Genomic DNA, 16,575 nt, shown 5'->3' with positions numbered 1-16,575 from the left:
CCGCACCCGATTTGCAAAATTGCGGAACGGATGCGGACTCATTCATACGGTTGTGGGAATGTAGCCTAAGGGAAACCTGTAAGAAAATTCCCACCATTTTCAGCTGATCACCTGCTCATGTGTCCTCCATTATATATATATATAGTTTCTTAAATTGACAAATACATTTCTGTAATTGGAAATATCCAATTCTCGGTGTATATACTAGGTGTTGTGGCAATGCTCAGTGTGGACACTAGGTGTCGCTAACATGCATAGTAATGCTGATGTACTGCGCCGCTGCTGTTGGTAGGGGACCGTGCACAGTCTATACCCAGTAATAAGGTTCCTGAGGTTCTAGACCAGATCTGTGCCTGTGATGGGCCAGGACTGATCACCAGTGAGAGCAGCAGGTCCCTTGGTAGAGAGGAGGGAGACTGGGAGTTGTGGCTGTGGAGTGATGACCAGAGGTGTAGAGTCTGTGCAGAGCTGAGGAGAAGGCTTGTCTGCCCGATGGAGAAAGTCTCTAAGTGGAGATTAGTACGGTAGTTCCGTGGGCCTTCCATAACTGTGTCCATTCCGCAAAAATAGAACATGTACTATTTTTGACTGCAAATGTGGACCACAGGCCCATTGAACTCAATGAGTCCACACACACAAAAAAAAAAAAACGGATGCCACATGGTCGTCATCCGTACTTTGCCGATCTGCGTTTTGTGGACTGCAAAATACATATGGTTGTGTGAATACACTCTAATAGTGAGCAGGCTGTTAATCAGCGCCTGGAGGGCGGAGGACCCGGCGTATTGTGAATAGACGGACTCCTCACTGTCAGCGCTCACATCAAGCTGTAAGGAATGAGATACGAGTCCCCCCAACCTGCAGCACATGAACACATAACTGACCGAGCGCTGAAATCTGCACCTCACGGAGGGCGGTATAAAAGGGGTGGCAGGTTCCCTGTGAAGTGTCAGAAAACGTACAACACACGTCTGTGCCTTCGGGCGCTGGCGCACATCGCGGTTCTGCTGCATTTTGGATGTAGCAATAAAACACATTCAAAAAAACACATGCAGTTTTTGCAAGAACATAACTGCGGTTGTGGTGCGTTTTCTTCCAGCAACGGGAAAAGAGAAAATCACAGAAAGCAAAACTGAATTACATTAATTGCAAAATAGAGTTACATTAACCCTTTCTTTTTTAAATTTTTGCATTTTAATTTTTTACTACCTGCCTTCTTGGAGCCATAACTTTTTTATTTTTCCGTTCACATAGCCGTATGAAGGTTTGTTTTCTGAGGGACAATTTGTATTCTCTAATGGCACCATTTAATATGGCATAGGATCTAATGGGGGTTGGATTTTGATAAAAAAATAAAATAAAAAATTCTGCCACAGTTTTTAAGGCATTCACTATGCAGTAAAACTGACCTGTCCCCTTCATTCTCCAGGTCAGTATGATTGCAGCAATTCCACATACAGTCAGATCCATAAATATTAGGACATGGACACAGTTCTAACATTTCTGGCTCTATACACCACCACAATGGATTTGAAATGAAACAAACAAGATGTGCTTTACCTGCAGACTGTCAGCTGTAATTTGTGGGTATTTACATCCAAATCAGGTGAACGGTGCAGGAATTACAACAGTTTGCATATGTGCCCCCCACTTGTTAGAGGGTCAAAAGTAATGGGACAGAATAATAATAATTATAAATCAAACTTTCACTTTTTAATACTCGGTTGCAAATCCTTTGCAGTCAATTACAACCTGAAGTCTGGAACGCATAGACATCACCAGACGCTGGGTTTCATCCCTGGTGATGCTCTGCCAGGCCTCTACTGCAACTGTCTTCAGTTCCTGCTTGTTCTTGGGGCATTTTCCCCTCAGTTTTGTCTTCAGCAAGTGAAATGCTCAATCGGATTCAGGTCCGGTGATTGACTTGGCCATTGCATAACATTCCACTTCTTTCCCTTAAAAATCTCTTTGGTTGCTTTTGCAGTTATGCTTTGGGTCATTGTCCATCTGCACTGTGAAGCGCCGTCCAATGAGTTCTGAAGCATTTGGCTGAATATGAGCAGATAATATTGCCTGAAACACTTCAGAATTCATCCTGCTGCTTTTGTCAGCAGTCACATCATCAATAAATACAAGAGAACCAGTTCCATTGGCAGCCATACATGCCCACGCCATGACACTACCACCACCATGCTTCACTGATGAGGTGGTATGCTTAGGATCATGAGCAGCTCCTTTCCTTCTCCATACTCTTCTCTTCCCATCCCTCTGGTACACGTTGATCTTGGTCTCATCTGTCCATAGGATGTTGTTCCAGAACTGTGAAGGCTTTTTTAGATGTCGTTTGGCAAACTCTAATCTGGCCTTCCTGTTTTTGAGGCTCACCAATGGTTTCCATCTTGTGGTGAACCCTCTGTATTCACTCTGGTGAAGTCTTCTCTTGATTGTTGACTTTGACACACATACACCTACCTCCTGGAGAGTGTTCTTGATCTGGCCAACTGTTGTGAAGGGTGTTTTCTTCACCAGCGAAAGAATTCTTCGGTCATCCACCACAGTTGTTTTCCGTGGTCTTCCAGGTCTTTTGGTGTTGCTGAGCTCACCGATGCGTTCCTTCTTTTTAAGAATGTTCCAAACAGTTGTTTTGGCCGCGCCTAATGTTTTTGCTATCTCTCTGATGGGTTTGCTTTGTTTTTTCAGCCTAATGATGGCTTGCTTCACTGATAGTGACAGCTCTTTGGATCTCATCTTGAGAGTTGACAACAACAGATTCCAAATGCAAATAGCAGACTGGAAATGACCTCTGACCTTGTATCTGCTCATAGTAATTGGGATAATGAGGGAATAACACACACCTGGCCATGGAACAGCTGAGAAGCCAAGTGTCCCATTACTTTTGGTCCCTTAACAAGTAGGAGGCACATATGCAAACTGTTGTAATTCCTGCACCGTTCACCTGATTTGGATGTAAATACCCTCAAATTAAAGCTGACAGTCTGCAGGTAAAGCACATCTTGTTCGTTTAATCTCACATCCATTGTGGTGGTGTATAGAGCCAAAAATGTTACAATTGTGTTGATGTCCCAATATTTATGGACCTGACTGTATGTATAGCGTTTATTGTGTTTTAATACTGGGAAAAAAAATAACTTTGAAAAAAAATAACTTTTTCTTTTCATCTCCATATTCTGACACCCATAACTTTTTTATAGTTATGTCTACAGAGCTGTGCGATTGCTTGTTTTTTTTTGTGGGGAGATCTGTACTTTTTAGTGATACCACAGATTTTGGGGTGTGTATGACTTTTTGTTCATGTATTATTCAATTTATTGGGGAGAAGATGCAATGAAAAATCAGCCATTTTGATATTTTTTTTTTCCATTACGCCATTCACCGTATGGGATAAAAAAAATTATATTTTAATAGTACAGGCATTTTCAGACATGGCAATGGCTATGTTTATTTATTTTATTATTATTTGTTTATTTTTATTTTGGGGAAAGGGAGGTGATTTTCACCGGCTGCAAATGTGAGCCCCGGGTGTCTGCTGTGTGAAACAGCAAGCACCCTGCGGCTATGGTGCCCGGTCCGTACTATTATGTCACATGTCGGGAAAGGGTTAAGGGTCTTTTGTGCTTTCTCTTTGCTGGAAGCACACACAGCTGCAGGGATGTTGTTGTACAAACCACATGTGTTTTTTACAAGCGCCCTCAGGGAGTCAGCAGTGATCTGGCAGCACATTATAAGCCCCGCCCCTGGGAACGCCCCCGTCCCGCCAGGGAAGACACATTTAACATCCAACTATGCTGAACTGTGCCCTACACTGTGCCCGCCGGGTGACAGGACACTGGGGCTACTTCCTGCCCTCTGACAGGGGACACAGCGCCCCCTTCTGCTCTCCTACTGCCCGGCTCCAGCTTCTTTCTCCCCTCCCCCATCTCCTCTATCATTCCTCCCCTTCTATATAATTCACAGACCTCTGCCATATCATACAGACCCAGCTGCTGCAGAACATCTTTGTGATGAAGAAGAGACTCCGGGTAATGAATGACTGACATGAGACCGACAGAGGCTTCCTGTGAATTATTAACAGATGGATAGAAAGCTTTCACTTTACAAAGAGGTTCTGCAGCAGGTGCAGTGTGCGCTGTACAGTACATAGCCCCAGCTGCTTCAGAACCTCTTTGAGAACCATAAGAGGCTATTTCGATCATACACATTCATGGTTTCTCCACAGCGTGTCCTATATATATATATATGTGACAGGTAAGTCACCGGCTCCGCTCTTTCTGTAACTCCCATAGACTGCAGAGGAGAAGGCAGCGGCCTGGACCGGGGGTCAGAGGATCGGTAACGCCCCCAGAGGCGGACCTGTGGATGAGCCAATAAGAGAGTGACTGCTAGAATGTCCCTGCTCACTGTACAGAAGGAGGTTCTGCAGCAGCTGGGGCGTGTATGATATGGAATAATGTATTATATAGAACATCAGTTTAATGTACAGCAGAGCGTCCATTATATCCGGGACAAAGGAGACTGCGGAGGAAAGAGACATGTGAGACGAGGAGAACTACATGGAGAAGACATGCTACATCTCACATACATGACCCTGTCCCCTACACGCTGTACATACATGACCCTGTCACCTACACGCTGTACACACATGACCCTGTCACCTTAACGCTGTACATATATGACCCTGTCACCTACACGCTGTACATACATGACCCTGTCACCTACACATACATGACCCTGTCACCTACACGCTGTACACACATGACCCTGTCACCCACACACTGTACATACATGACCCTGTCACCTACACGCTGCACATACATGACCCTGTCACCTACACGCTGTACATACATGACCCTGTCACCTACACGCTGCACATACATGACCCTGTCACCTACACGCTGTACACACATGACCCTGTCACCTACACGCTGTACATACATGACACTGTCACCTACACGCTGTACATACATGATCCTGTCACCTACACGCTGTACATACATGGACCTGTCACCTACACGCTGTACATACATGGACCTGTCACCTACACGCTGTACATACATGACCCTGTCACCTACACGCTGTACATACATGACCCTGTCACCTACACGCTGCACATACATGAACCTGACACCTACAGGCTGTACATACATGACCCTGTCACCTACACGCTGTACATACATGATCCTGTCACCTACACGCTGTACATACATGGACCTGTCACCTACACGCTGTACATACATGGACCTGTCACCTACACGCTGTACATACATGACCCTGTCACCTACACGCTGTACATACATGACCCTGTCACCTACACGCTGTACATACATGGTGCCCTCCTCCTGTAGTGTATGAGTGATATGTAACACTCTGTATCTCTCTCAGACAGTCACTCTCTGCGATATTACTACACGGCGGTCTCAGCTCTGGGGTCCAGGCTGCCGGAGTTCTCCATAGTCGGATACGTGGATAATCGGGAGATCGTGAATTATAACTCAGAGAGCGGAAGAGCGAAACCGAAGGTGAAGTGGATGGAAAAGGTGGATCCAGGATACTGGGAGGAACAGACACAGAGCGCTAAAGGAGATGAGGCCGTATCCAGACATAATGTGAGGACAGCAATGAGCCGCTTCAACCAGACCGGAGGTGAGAGACAATATACTGTATACACCGATATACACACTACACCGTATACACTGATATACACACTACACTGTATACACACTACACCGTATACACTGATATACACACTACACCGTATACACTGATATACACATTACACCGTATACACTGATATACACACTACACCGTATACACCGATATACACACTACACCGTATACACCGATATACACACTACACCGTATACACCGATATACACACTACACCGTATACACTGATATACACACTACACCGTATACACTGATATACACACTACACCGTATACACTGATATACACACTACACCGTATACACTGATATACACACTACACCGTATACACACTACACCGTATACACTGATATACACACTACACCGTATACACCGATATACACACTACACCGTATACACCGATATACACACTACACCGTATACACTGATATACACACTACACCGTATACACTGATATACACACTACACCGTATACACTGATATACACACTACACCGTATACACTGATATACACACTACACAGTATACACCGATATACACACTACACCGTATACACCGATATACACACTACACAGTATACACCGATATACACACTACACCGTATACACCGATATACACACTACACCGTATACACCGATATACACACTACACCGTATACACCGATATACACACTACACCGTATACACTGATATACACACTACACTGTATACACTGATATACACACTACACCGTATACACTGATATATACACTACACCGTATACACTGATATACACACTACACAGTATACACCGATATACACACTACACCGTATACACCGATATACACACTACACCGTATACACCGATATACACACTACACCGTATACACCGATATACACACTACACCGTATACACTGATATACACACTACACCGTATACACTGATATACACACTACACCGTATACACTGATATACACACTACACCGTATACACTGATATACACACTACACCGTATACACTGATATACACACTACACAGTATACACTGATATACACACTACACCGTATACACTGATATATACACTACACCGTATACACTGATATACACACTACACCGTATACACTGATATACACACTACACCGTATACACTGATATACACACTACACCGTATACACTGATATACACACTACACAGTATACACTGATATACACACTACACCGTATACACTGATATACACACTACACCGTATACACTGATATACACACTACACTGTATACGCTGATATACACACTACACAGTATACACTATTATGAATACTATACTGTAGCCTGGAGTTTGAGTGTCCCCAGTAAAGGGCTGCAGCTAGCGATTATTTGAATTATCGATTAGTTGTCGATAATTTTCTTGACTAATCGGAAAAAAACACCAAAATGACAAAAAAGGGGTTTATATGATTTTACTTGAAAAATTATGTACAATTTTAGGAGTTACATAATTATAAAAATTACATTAATTATATAAAAATACAATAGGAAAAGGGGGACAAATTTTTATTGAGGGAGGGGCTTATTTACATTTCAATAAAACTAGTCTGTATACCCTAGTATGTGCACTCCTGCTATACACATGGGGGTATGTGCAGACTGGGAAGAGCATTACATCATAGTGTCTATACTACAGACACTAGGGTGCAATGCTTAGCACATACTCCCATGTGTATAGCAATGTGCAAAGGCCTGGGACACTCTGGCAATGCGGCAGTAACAGTGGCAGCATAATACAGGGCACATTATACAGCGGGCAACTGGCCTACCGATGGCAGGTGGGCTTAGCGTGGTACGGGTGAGGTCCTCCAGGGCAGGCTGAGGCTCCATAAACGTACGCACGACGTAGCGCATCAGGTGGGGGGGGAGAGCTGTTTTCACAAAGTAAGGATTTTTGTTAGAACACCTGTTCTAACAAAAATCCTTACTTGTGAAAATACCTTACCCCTCGTGACTTACGGGATTGTGCGCCTCAACTTTCGGGGGGGTGGTCCTCAGCGCAAGCGCACATTCCACGGCACGGGTAAGGTAAAATTATAGGGAGCACTGACTCACAGACACCGCGCGTGCGCCCTCAGCGGTAACGAGATCTGACGGTCTTTTCTCCTTATCCTCACACTGCGCACGCGCGGATTGTGAATTCTCCTTACCCTCACAAGGGGGTTATGCCCCCCAATATGCTGCACGCACACGCGGTGTCTGTGAGTCTGCTCTCCCTGTAATTTTACCTTACCTGTGGTAATGCACTTGCGCTGAGGTGCACACCCCGGAAGTCACGAAGGGTAAGGTATTTTCACGAAGTAAGGATTTTTGTTACAACACCTGATTGATGAGTAAAGTCAGAGGCGGGTGGGACTGAAAGTCAGGGGTCAGGGACTTAAAGGGAATCTGTCACCTAGTTTTACCCTATAGAGATGCGGACATGCATGGATAGTTCTCCGCTAGCATGTCCGCAATATTCCTGTCCCATAGCTCTGTGTGGTTTTATTTTGTTTAAAAAATTATTTTATAGATGTGTAAATTAGCCAAGTAAGGCTACTTTCACACTTGCGGCAGGACAGATCCGACATGCTGTTCACCATGTCGGATCCGTCCTGCCGCTATTTCGCCGTGCCGCCGCTCCGTCCCCATTGACTATAATGCATGTCCGACTTTTTAGTCCAGCGGCATTCGCCGTGCACCGCCGTGCTGTGCCGGAGCTCCGCCCCATCGGCATTATAGTCAATGGGGACGGAGCGGCGGCAGGACAGATCCGACATGGTGAACAGCATGTCGGATCCGTCCTGCCGCAAGTGTGAAAGTACCCTAAGGTGCCCAAGGCGCGGTTACTTACGGTTAACGAGCCCAGCACCGCCCCTGTGAAGGAGCCCAGCACCGCCTGCATCCAGGAGTCTCCTCCGTGCTCACACAGTTACAGTGCGGTAATCTCGCGATGCCTGAGCCAGAGAAATAATGTCATTTCCCATAGCTATGCATGTTTATATACGCTCATGTACCATCCCCGTTTATAAAGAGCAATTTCCTTTTTATATTGAGTTGTGCATGTTTGGATTTGCCTCAAAGTTTATAAACATACGCAACTGGGTGTCAGATGTTCTGCTGCGCATTTATTTTATATGATGTTGTTTTTATGTGTAACTGTGAACAGCAGGGGTTAAATGCAAGGAATGGCTGATATTACAACCACATGTGTGGTGATGGCATTTCCAACCTGGTTGGTGGAGCCACTTTCATTCCAGGTATATAAGAGTTCTATACTTGCATTTTACCCATACCATGATTAAGATCTCGCGTTGGTGACGTTACCGCTGTCCATGTGAAAAATTGGATTTGTTTAAATTTATGGAATAAAGATTGAAGACTTTTTATTCGTCTCAGTGCTGGACACTTTTCGTTGTTTTCCTGGATCATATTACGGACTGGACCGGGTCCTTGCACGAGAGGTAATATGGGGAGTGCTGGCTTATCTCATCCTGCACAGCCGGGAGCGCTGCTCTGCAGTGAATAACCAGAAGAGGATGCAGCACTGATCAGTATGTGAGGAGGGAGCAGGTGTCAGATAAGGGCGCCCTCACACACGGCAGATTTTGTGACAGAAAATTCTGCGACTTAAAATCAGTTCCATTCATTTAAATGGGGGCGGCGAGCAATGGATTTCTGCAAGTTCCATTAAGGTGAATGAAACTGATTTTCAGTTGCAGAATTTTCTGTCACAAAATCTGCCGTGTGTGAGGGCGCGCTAACGTGTCAGACCACGCCGGATTGTTACCAGCAGGGAGATCTCAGTCCGGGGAGCAGTGCGTTAGGCTGAATTCACACTTCAGTTGTTGGGAGCCAAAACCAGGAGCGAAGCCTCCACAGACATAAGCTATAAGGGCTCATTCAGCCGGCCGTATGAATGAGTCCGCATGGGTGCAGACCCATTTATTTCAATGGGGCCGCAAAAGATGTGGACAACACACCGTGTGCTGTCCGCATCCGTGGTGCCGTTCCGCGGCCCTGCAAAAAAAGAGAGAGCATTTTCTATTATAGTTGTGGTCCTGTGTGGTCTGCAAATTGCAGAACGCACACGGCCGGTATACGTGTTTTGCGGATTCGCAAAACACTACGGTCATGTGAATGCTCCCTTATGGAAAGATCTATACCTGGATTTGGCTCAAAATCACTGACCGAACACCGACGTGTGAACTAGGCCTTACCTGTGCAGCCATTAGAAATGAATTCCCAGCGCTAGATCCACATGTCCCAGCCCGAGGCGTCCAGTGCTGGACCCAGCCACACGTCATCCTCTGCCGGGGCCCCTATAATGTCTGCCGGACATGTCCCTGTACTAATACAGTCCTCACAGCCGCCTATAATACCAGCCTCACATAACCCCTTCCTTCCTAGTCACCTGTCAGTCACAGCGCCCCCTGTGGTGGTAGAAACAGGTCTCACTGAGAACAGAACAAGTTACCTTGTGGGCGGGGCCACTGGCGGTCGGAAGGAACTTCATGACATCACAGTCATGTGACTTGTGTCCTTTTTTCATTGGCCACGATTATCATGTGACTGTGATGTTATTAAGGTCCTTCTAGAGAATAGTCAGCACAGGGCAGATTATAATGAGGTAATAAATCCCTCGCGCTGTAAGGACCTCCTGATGTCACAGGGTCAGGAGACATTCGAAGCCTGAGCCTCCCCCGCCTCCTCCCCGATCCCCATCATTAGGGTTGCAGCTATATTAGAGTTGCTCCTGGCAGGTCCACCCTACAGCAACTCCATTCTAGACACGTCACTAGTGAGTTGAGTTGGAGGCAGGATCTACCAGGAACAACTGCAATCTAGACAGATCACTGCTGACAGGACTAGAATGGAGCTGCTGGCAGGACCTGCTCATAGAGACTCCATTCTAGTCAGTTCTCTACAGAAAAGGAGGATCCTGGAGAAAGGAGAAAATGAAGCACATTTATCAATATTGCTGCAGAGCAGTTTATAGGTATAAATTATATATCTGTATATGTTTTTTACATATACAGTGAATTTTATATTTTTCATCCTTATTTTTATTCTGATTAACATGAATTTTATTTAACCCCTTCAGGACACAGCCTTATTTCACCTTTTTTTTAATCAGATTCTTTTTATTAAAGATTTTCCATTTTAACAAAAGACAGAACACTGTCCCCCCGATTCCCCCTCCCCCAACATACCCCATGGGACCATAGCAAGTATAAGACATCACATCATAATATCTGACAAATCATTGCCTTAGTTTTACATTATCTCAATATCTTAACTCGGAACCGTGCAGCTGTGTGCAATGTGGTACATTCTAAATGAGTAATCAGACATGTATAAGTATACAAGAGACCCTCCTATTTCCGAGACCCTTAAAGTTAGCTATCTTACGTATTCTCTCCGCCCCCCCTTCCATTCATTCCTATACCTCACTCATTCACTCACTCGCTCTCTCATTCCATTACAATTGCAGATTATAGTGTTGAATCCATAGTGACCATATCTTTTCGAACTTTTTTAAACAGTTCCTTTTTTGATATACATCATTTTCAAGACTAATCAGCACGTGTATTTTTTTTTCCAGTTCGTTCACTGATGGCGGTTGTCTACTTAACCAGTGAAATGCTATTACCTTCCTAGCCTGATACAATACCCTAATGACAGCCAATCTTTTCTCAGACATTGAATTTGGTATATTCACACATCCTAACATACACTCCGTCACTGTCATACTGAGCTCAACATCAAAAACTGTTTTCACCAGTTCAACTACCCCTAACCAGTATCTTCTCAGTCTAGGGCAATTCCACATCAAGTGAATGAGATCTGCATTCGCTACATCACACCTCGGGCAACAATCATCACTTCTGTATCCCATTTTTTTCATCATGACAGGAGTTTTATATACTCTGTGTAATAACAAGAGTTGAGACACCCTTTGAGCCTCACTCACCGCAACCTGAGTGAAATCCTCCAGGACAGTATCCCATTGTTCCTCCGTTAAGTCAGGGGCATCCCTCTTCCACTTATCATACAACTGAAATTGCTGCTTCTTAAATTGCGCCTCCATAAGACATGAGTAATTTAGAGATATCACTCCTTTTGTACCTCCACTAGATTTCACCAGGTCCAATACTGAATTCTTCTGCGCAGGGCTTACCGCTACCATCTGGTCCTGAGCACGTAGCGCGTGTCTAAGTTGCAGATATAGATAGAATTGGGACTTCTGCAGCCCAAAATCCTGCTGCAGACTTGAGAATTCTTTAAGTATATTATTATCAAACAATTGACCCATATATTTCAGTCCCAAAGCATTCCATACTTTTACCCCACTAACCTTGTTTACTTCAGTATACATAAAATTCGGCCAAATAGGAGTGATGTCTGAGTAGCCTCGAATACCTATTATTTCTCTGGCCTTCCACCATGTATTGTGAATGGCATGGAGTGTCCGGAATGCCTTGCCCTTCTCATGAAAAGTACCCTCCTCCAGAGCAGATCTTAGGTTTTGACATCTCACCAATGACTGAATGATTTTGCTGGCTGTACCCAAGTTATCCGTCGACTCCCATCCTCTCATATGCTGCAATTGTGCCGCCAGATAATACCCCCTTGGATCAGGAACCCCCAGACCTCCCCCAGTCTTTGGCCTGCATAGAGTTTCCAATTTAATGCGAGGCACACCTTTCTTCCAGATAAGGTCCCTGAATATTGCATTAACTACATAGAAGATCCTAAGAGGAAGCCATATGGGGGCATTATGTAGCACATAGAGAAGTTGAGGCATCAGTATCATTTTTATCAGATTCGTTCTGCCTATAATCGATAATGTTAGTTTTGTCCAAGCATTAACTTTCTGTCTAAACTTTTGAAGCAGAGGGGTAATGTTCAATCTCTCAAAATCTAGCTCACTATGTGAAACCTGAATACCCAGATATTTGAAAGATTGGACAACCTGTAAGCCTTCTACACATGAACTGATATTAGTGACCTCTTCCTTCAATGGCATCAGCACAGACTTAATCCAATTAATGCATAAGCCTGACATTTTCCCAAACCCATTGATCACTTCCATTGCCACCGGGAGAGCTTCCCTCCAATTATCCATAAATAATAACAGATCATCAGCGTACAGTGCTACTTTCTCTTCTAGTGAACCATATGTGAAGCCCTTTATCCCTACCGAAGATCTAATGGCTTCCGCTAGAGGCTCAATTGCTATCGCAAATAGCAGAGGTGACAGAGGACAACCCTGCCTCGTCCCTCTATGAAGTGTGAAGCTGTCAGACAAATCTCCATTTACCCGAATCCTAGCTGATGGTTTATTGTATAAGAGCTGGATCCACCCTATAAAGGACTGGCCAAACCCTAACTTCTTTAATACCTTCCACAGATATCTCCATTCTACACTATCAAAGGCTTTGGCCGCATCTAGAGATGCGACCGCCGCCTCCGAAGTGTGTCTCTGGCTTTGGATATTTAGGTATAGGCGCCTGATGTTGACCGCCGTAGACATATTCGGCATAAACCCAGCCTGATCAGGGTGAATAAGATTAGCTATAATAGAGTTCAAACGATTCGCTAGAACTTTTGCCAGTATTTTAATGTCTACCTGAAGTAATGAGATTGGTCTATATGATTCAGCCTCCAAAACATGTTTTCCCGGCTTTGGGAGAACCACAATTGTTGCCTCAGTCATACTAGAAGGTAATCTTTTCTGTGTCATCGCCTCCTTAAAAACCTCCAATAACTGTGGTAGCATGACTGAGGCAAAACGTCTGTAAATCTCTACCGGCAAGCCGTCTCCTCCGGGGGCTTTATTATTAGACATATTTGACAGTGCCAATTCCATCTCAGTGATCGTTATAGGGGAGTCTAACTTAACGAGCTGATCCGATGTGAGTGTAGGCATATGCAATCCCTCAAGGAAGGAGTCCATCTCTTCATCAGAAGCGGATAAACGAGATACATACAGATCAGAGTAAAATCCCTTCATAATCTCCAGTATTCGCTCCTGAGTATTGCATAGATCTCCAGCTGAATCCCTGAGAGCTGCTATATAATTAGATGGACGTTGAGCCCTTGAAATCAAAGCTAGCATCCTTCCTGTCTTCTCTCCTTCCTCATAATACCTTTGTTTTTGGAAGAACTGTTTGTTCCTGGCATTAAGTAATAACCTATCATTCAACTCTTTCTGCGCCCCCTTCCATAATTCCCTATGCCTATCAATTGGTTCTTTTATATAGGTAAAAGAACCAACTGGTAAGTGACAGATCATTAAGCAATGCGCCGCACAGACCTGTCACTTACCAGTAGAAGGAGCTCCCGGCCGGTCACAGACAGCGCAGCAGGTAAGTATGATGCTTCTAATAGTGTAATATTGCTAAGTAACTATGGCAACCAGGCCTGCAGTAGCGTCCTGGTTGCCATGGTTACCGATCGGAGCCCCAGCGATTAAACTGGGACTCCGATCGGAACTCTCCGCTGCCACCAATGATCGGGGGGGGGGGGGGGAGGGGAGGCCGCACACTGGCCACCAATGATATTACAATAGAGGGCGGGAGGGAGGGGGCGCACACTGGCCACCAATGATAATACAATAAAGGGAGGGAGGGGGGCTGGGGGAGGCCGCACACTGGACACCAATGATAATACAATAGAGGGAGGGAGGGAGGGGGGGCCGGGGGTGGGGGCCGCACACTGGCCACCAATGATATTCAAACTGGGGAGGGAGGGGGGTCTGCCCCCTGCTGCCTGGCAGCCCCTGATCTCTTATAGGGGGCTATGATATGCACAATTAACCCCTCAGGTGCAGCACCTGAGGGGTTAATTGTGCGGATCACAGCCCCCTGTAAGAGATCGGGTGCAGCAGGGGGCAGTCATGTACACAGTTCGTAGGATATTCTAACTTGAAGCGTCCCCATCACTATGCTTCAAGTTAAAATATAACATCGGATTGGAGAAAACTCTGATCCTATGGTATATTAACTCCTGACTTTACATTGAAAGTCAATGGGGGACGGATCCGTTTGAAATTGCACCATATTGTGTCAACGTCAAACGGATCCGTCCCCATTGACTTGCATTGTAATTCAGGACGGATCCGTTTGGCTCCGCACGGCCAGGCGGACACCAAAACGACTTTTTTTCATGTCCGTGGATCCTCCAAAAATCAAGGAAGACCCACGGACGAAAAAACGGTCACGGACCAACGGAACCCCGTTTTGCGGACCGTGAAAAAATACGGTTGTGTGCATGAGGCCTTAGCGTGACAAATCATAGCTACAAATCTTTCTCCATGGATATTCCAAGTGGGTCTTCAGATATGCAGATATCAAACACCAGACGCGTTTCGGGGTGTTAACGCCTTCATCAGTGGTTACCTGCTTCGCCGTATCCTGCCCACTGTTATAGTCAACTGATAGGTCACCTGGGATAGCGATCACTTCAAAAATCCGTACTGGACCCATACCTGTACTTTTTTATTGTTGTATATAATGCCCTAGTCTGTCATATTTGAGACTTAACCGCGTATTTAGCTTATAGACAATACAGAACGCAGTATTCTGCAGCCTCTCGCAAAAAAACACAGTAGCAGTTTCTCTGCGTTTTTGATGCATTTTTAACTGTTTCTTTACTACTGGTTTTGCCCTAACCCTGTTCCTCGAGTCAGTTTTCCCCCCAGACAGCTTTTTTGAACCAATTTTTTAAATCACTTTCCTAATGTTGGGATAGGAAACTCACCAGCATCTACAGCACAATGTATACAGGGTGCAAGGTCAGTGTATATATAGGTATATGGGGTACAGCACAATGTATACAGGGTGCAGGGTCAGTATATATATATAGGTATATGGGGTACAGCACAATGTATACAGGGTGCAGGGTCAGTATATATATATATATATAGGTATATGGGGTACAGCACAATGTATACAGGGTGCAGGGTCAGTATATATATATAGGTATATGGGGTACAGCACAATGTATACAGGGTGCAGGGTCAGTATATATATATATATATAGGTATATGGGGTACAGCACAATGTATACAGGGTGCAGGGTCAGTATATATATATAGGTATATGGGGTACAGCACAATGTATACAGGGTGCAGGGTCAGTATATATATATATATAGGTATATGGGGTACAGCACAATGTATACAGGGTGCAAGGTCAGTATATATAGGTATATGGGGTACAGCACAATGTATACAGGGTGAAAGGTCAGTATATACAGTGCTGCCCATAATTATTCATACCCCTGGCAAATTTTGACTTAAAGTTAATTTTATTCAACCAGCAAGTAATTTTTTGACGGGACATGACATAGGTGTCTCCCAAAAGATAATAAGACGATGTACAAGAGGCATTATTGTGGGGGGAAAAAAATACATTTCTCAGCTTTTATTTACATTTGAGCAAAAAATACAAGATGTTCCGCACTGTGGAAAATCTCAGAGGACGTGGTCGGAAGCCAAAAGTGACACCTGTGCTGCCAGGAGGATAGCTAGAGAGGTGAAGAAGAATCCAAGGATCACCACCAAGGCCATCCTGGTGAATCTGGGCTCTGCTGGTGGCAATGTCTCAAGGCTGACAATCCCACGGACACTGCACACTGCTGGGTTCCGCTTCTTCACATAAGGCACACAAAAGCTCGCTTGGCCTTTGCAAAAGCTCATCTGGACAAAGAAGAAGACTTCTGGGGTCTTCTGTGTTATGGTCAGATGAAACAAAAATTGAATTGTTTGGTCACAATGATGTTTCCTTCATTTGGCGTAAAAAAGGAGAAGCCTTTAACCCAAAGAACACCATCCCCACTGTCAAACATGGTGGTGGGAACCTAATGCTTTGGGGGTGTTTTTCAG

At 44.7% G+C, this 16,575-nt stretch overlaps 1 protein-coding gene across 2 annotated transcripts in view; it reads left to right on the top strand.

Annotated features, from left to right (window-relative positions):
- The window catches only part of LOC120977446 (H-2 class I histocompatibility antigen, Q9 alpha chain-like), a 67,393-nt gene that overhangs the window by 17,336 nt on the left and 33,482 nt on the right, over positions 1-16,575 (top strand). For both annotated transcript variants that reach the window (XM_040405411.1, XM_040405410.1), the window contains exon 2: positions 5,401-5,661. In XM_040405411.1, the coding sequence (XP_040261345.1) occupies positions 5,401-5,661 (261 nt within the window). The remainder of the gene's footprint in view (positions 1-5,400; positions 5,662-16,575) is intronic.

Source organism: Bufo bufo, chromosome 8 (genome assembly GCF_905171765.1).
Source record: "Bufo bufo chromosome 8, aBufBuf1.1, whole genome shotgun sequence".
In the NCBI taxonomy this organism is placed as follows: domain Eukaryota; kingdom Metazoa; phylum Chordata; class Amphibia; order Anura; family Bufonidae; genus Bufo; species Bufo bufo.
The sequence above is the reverse complement of the archived record's forward strand: the minus strand, read 5'-3'. Positions and strand labels throughout refer to the sequence as shown.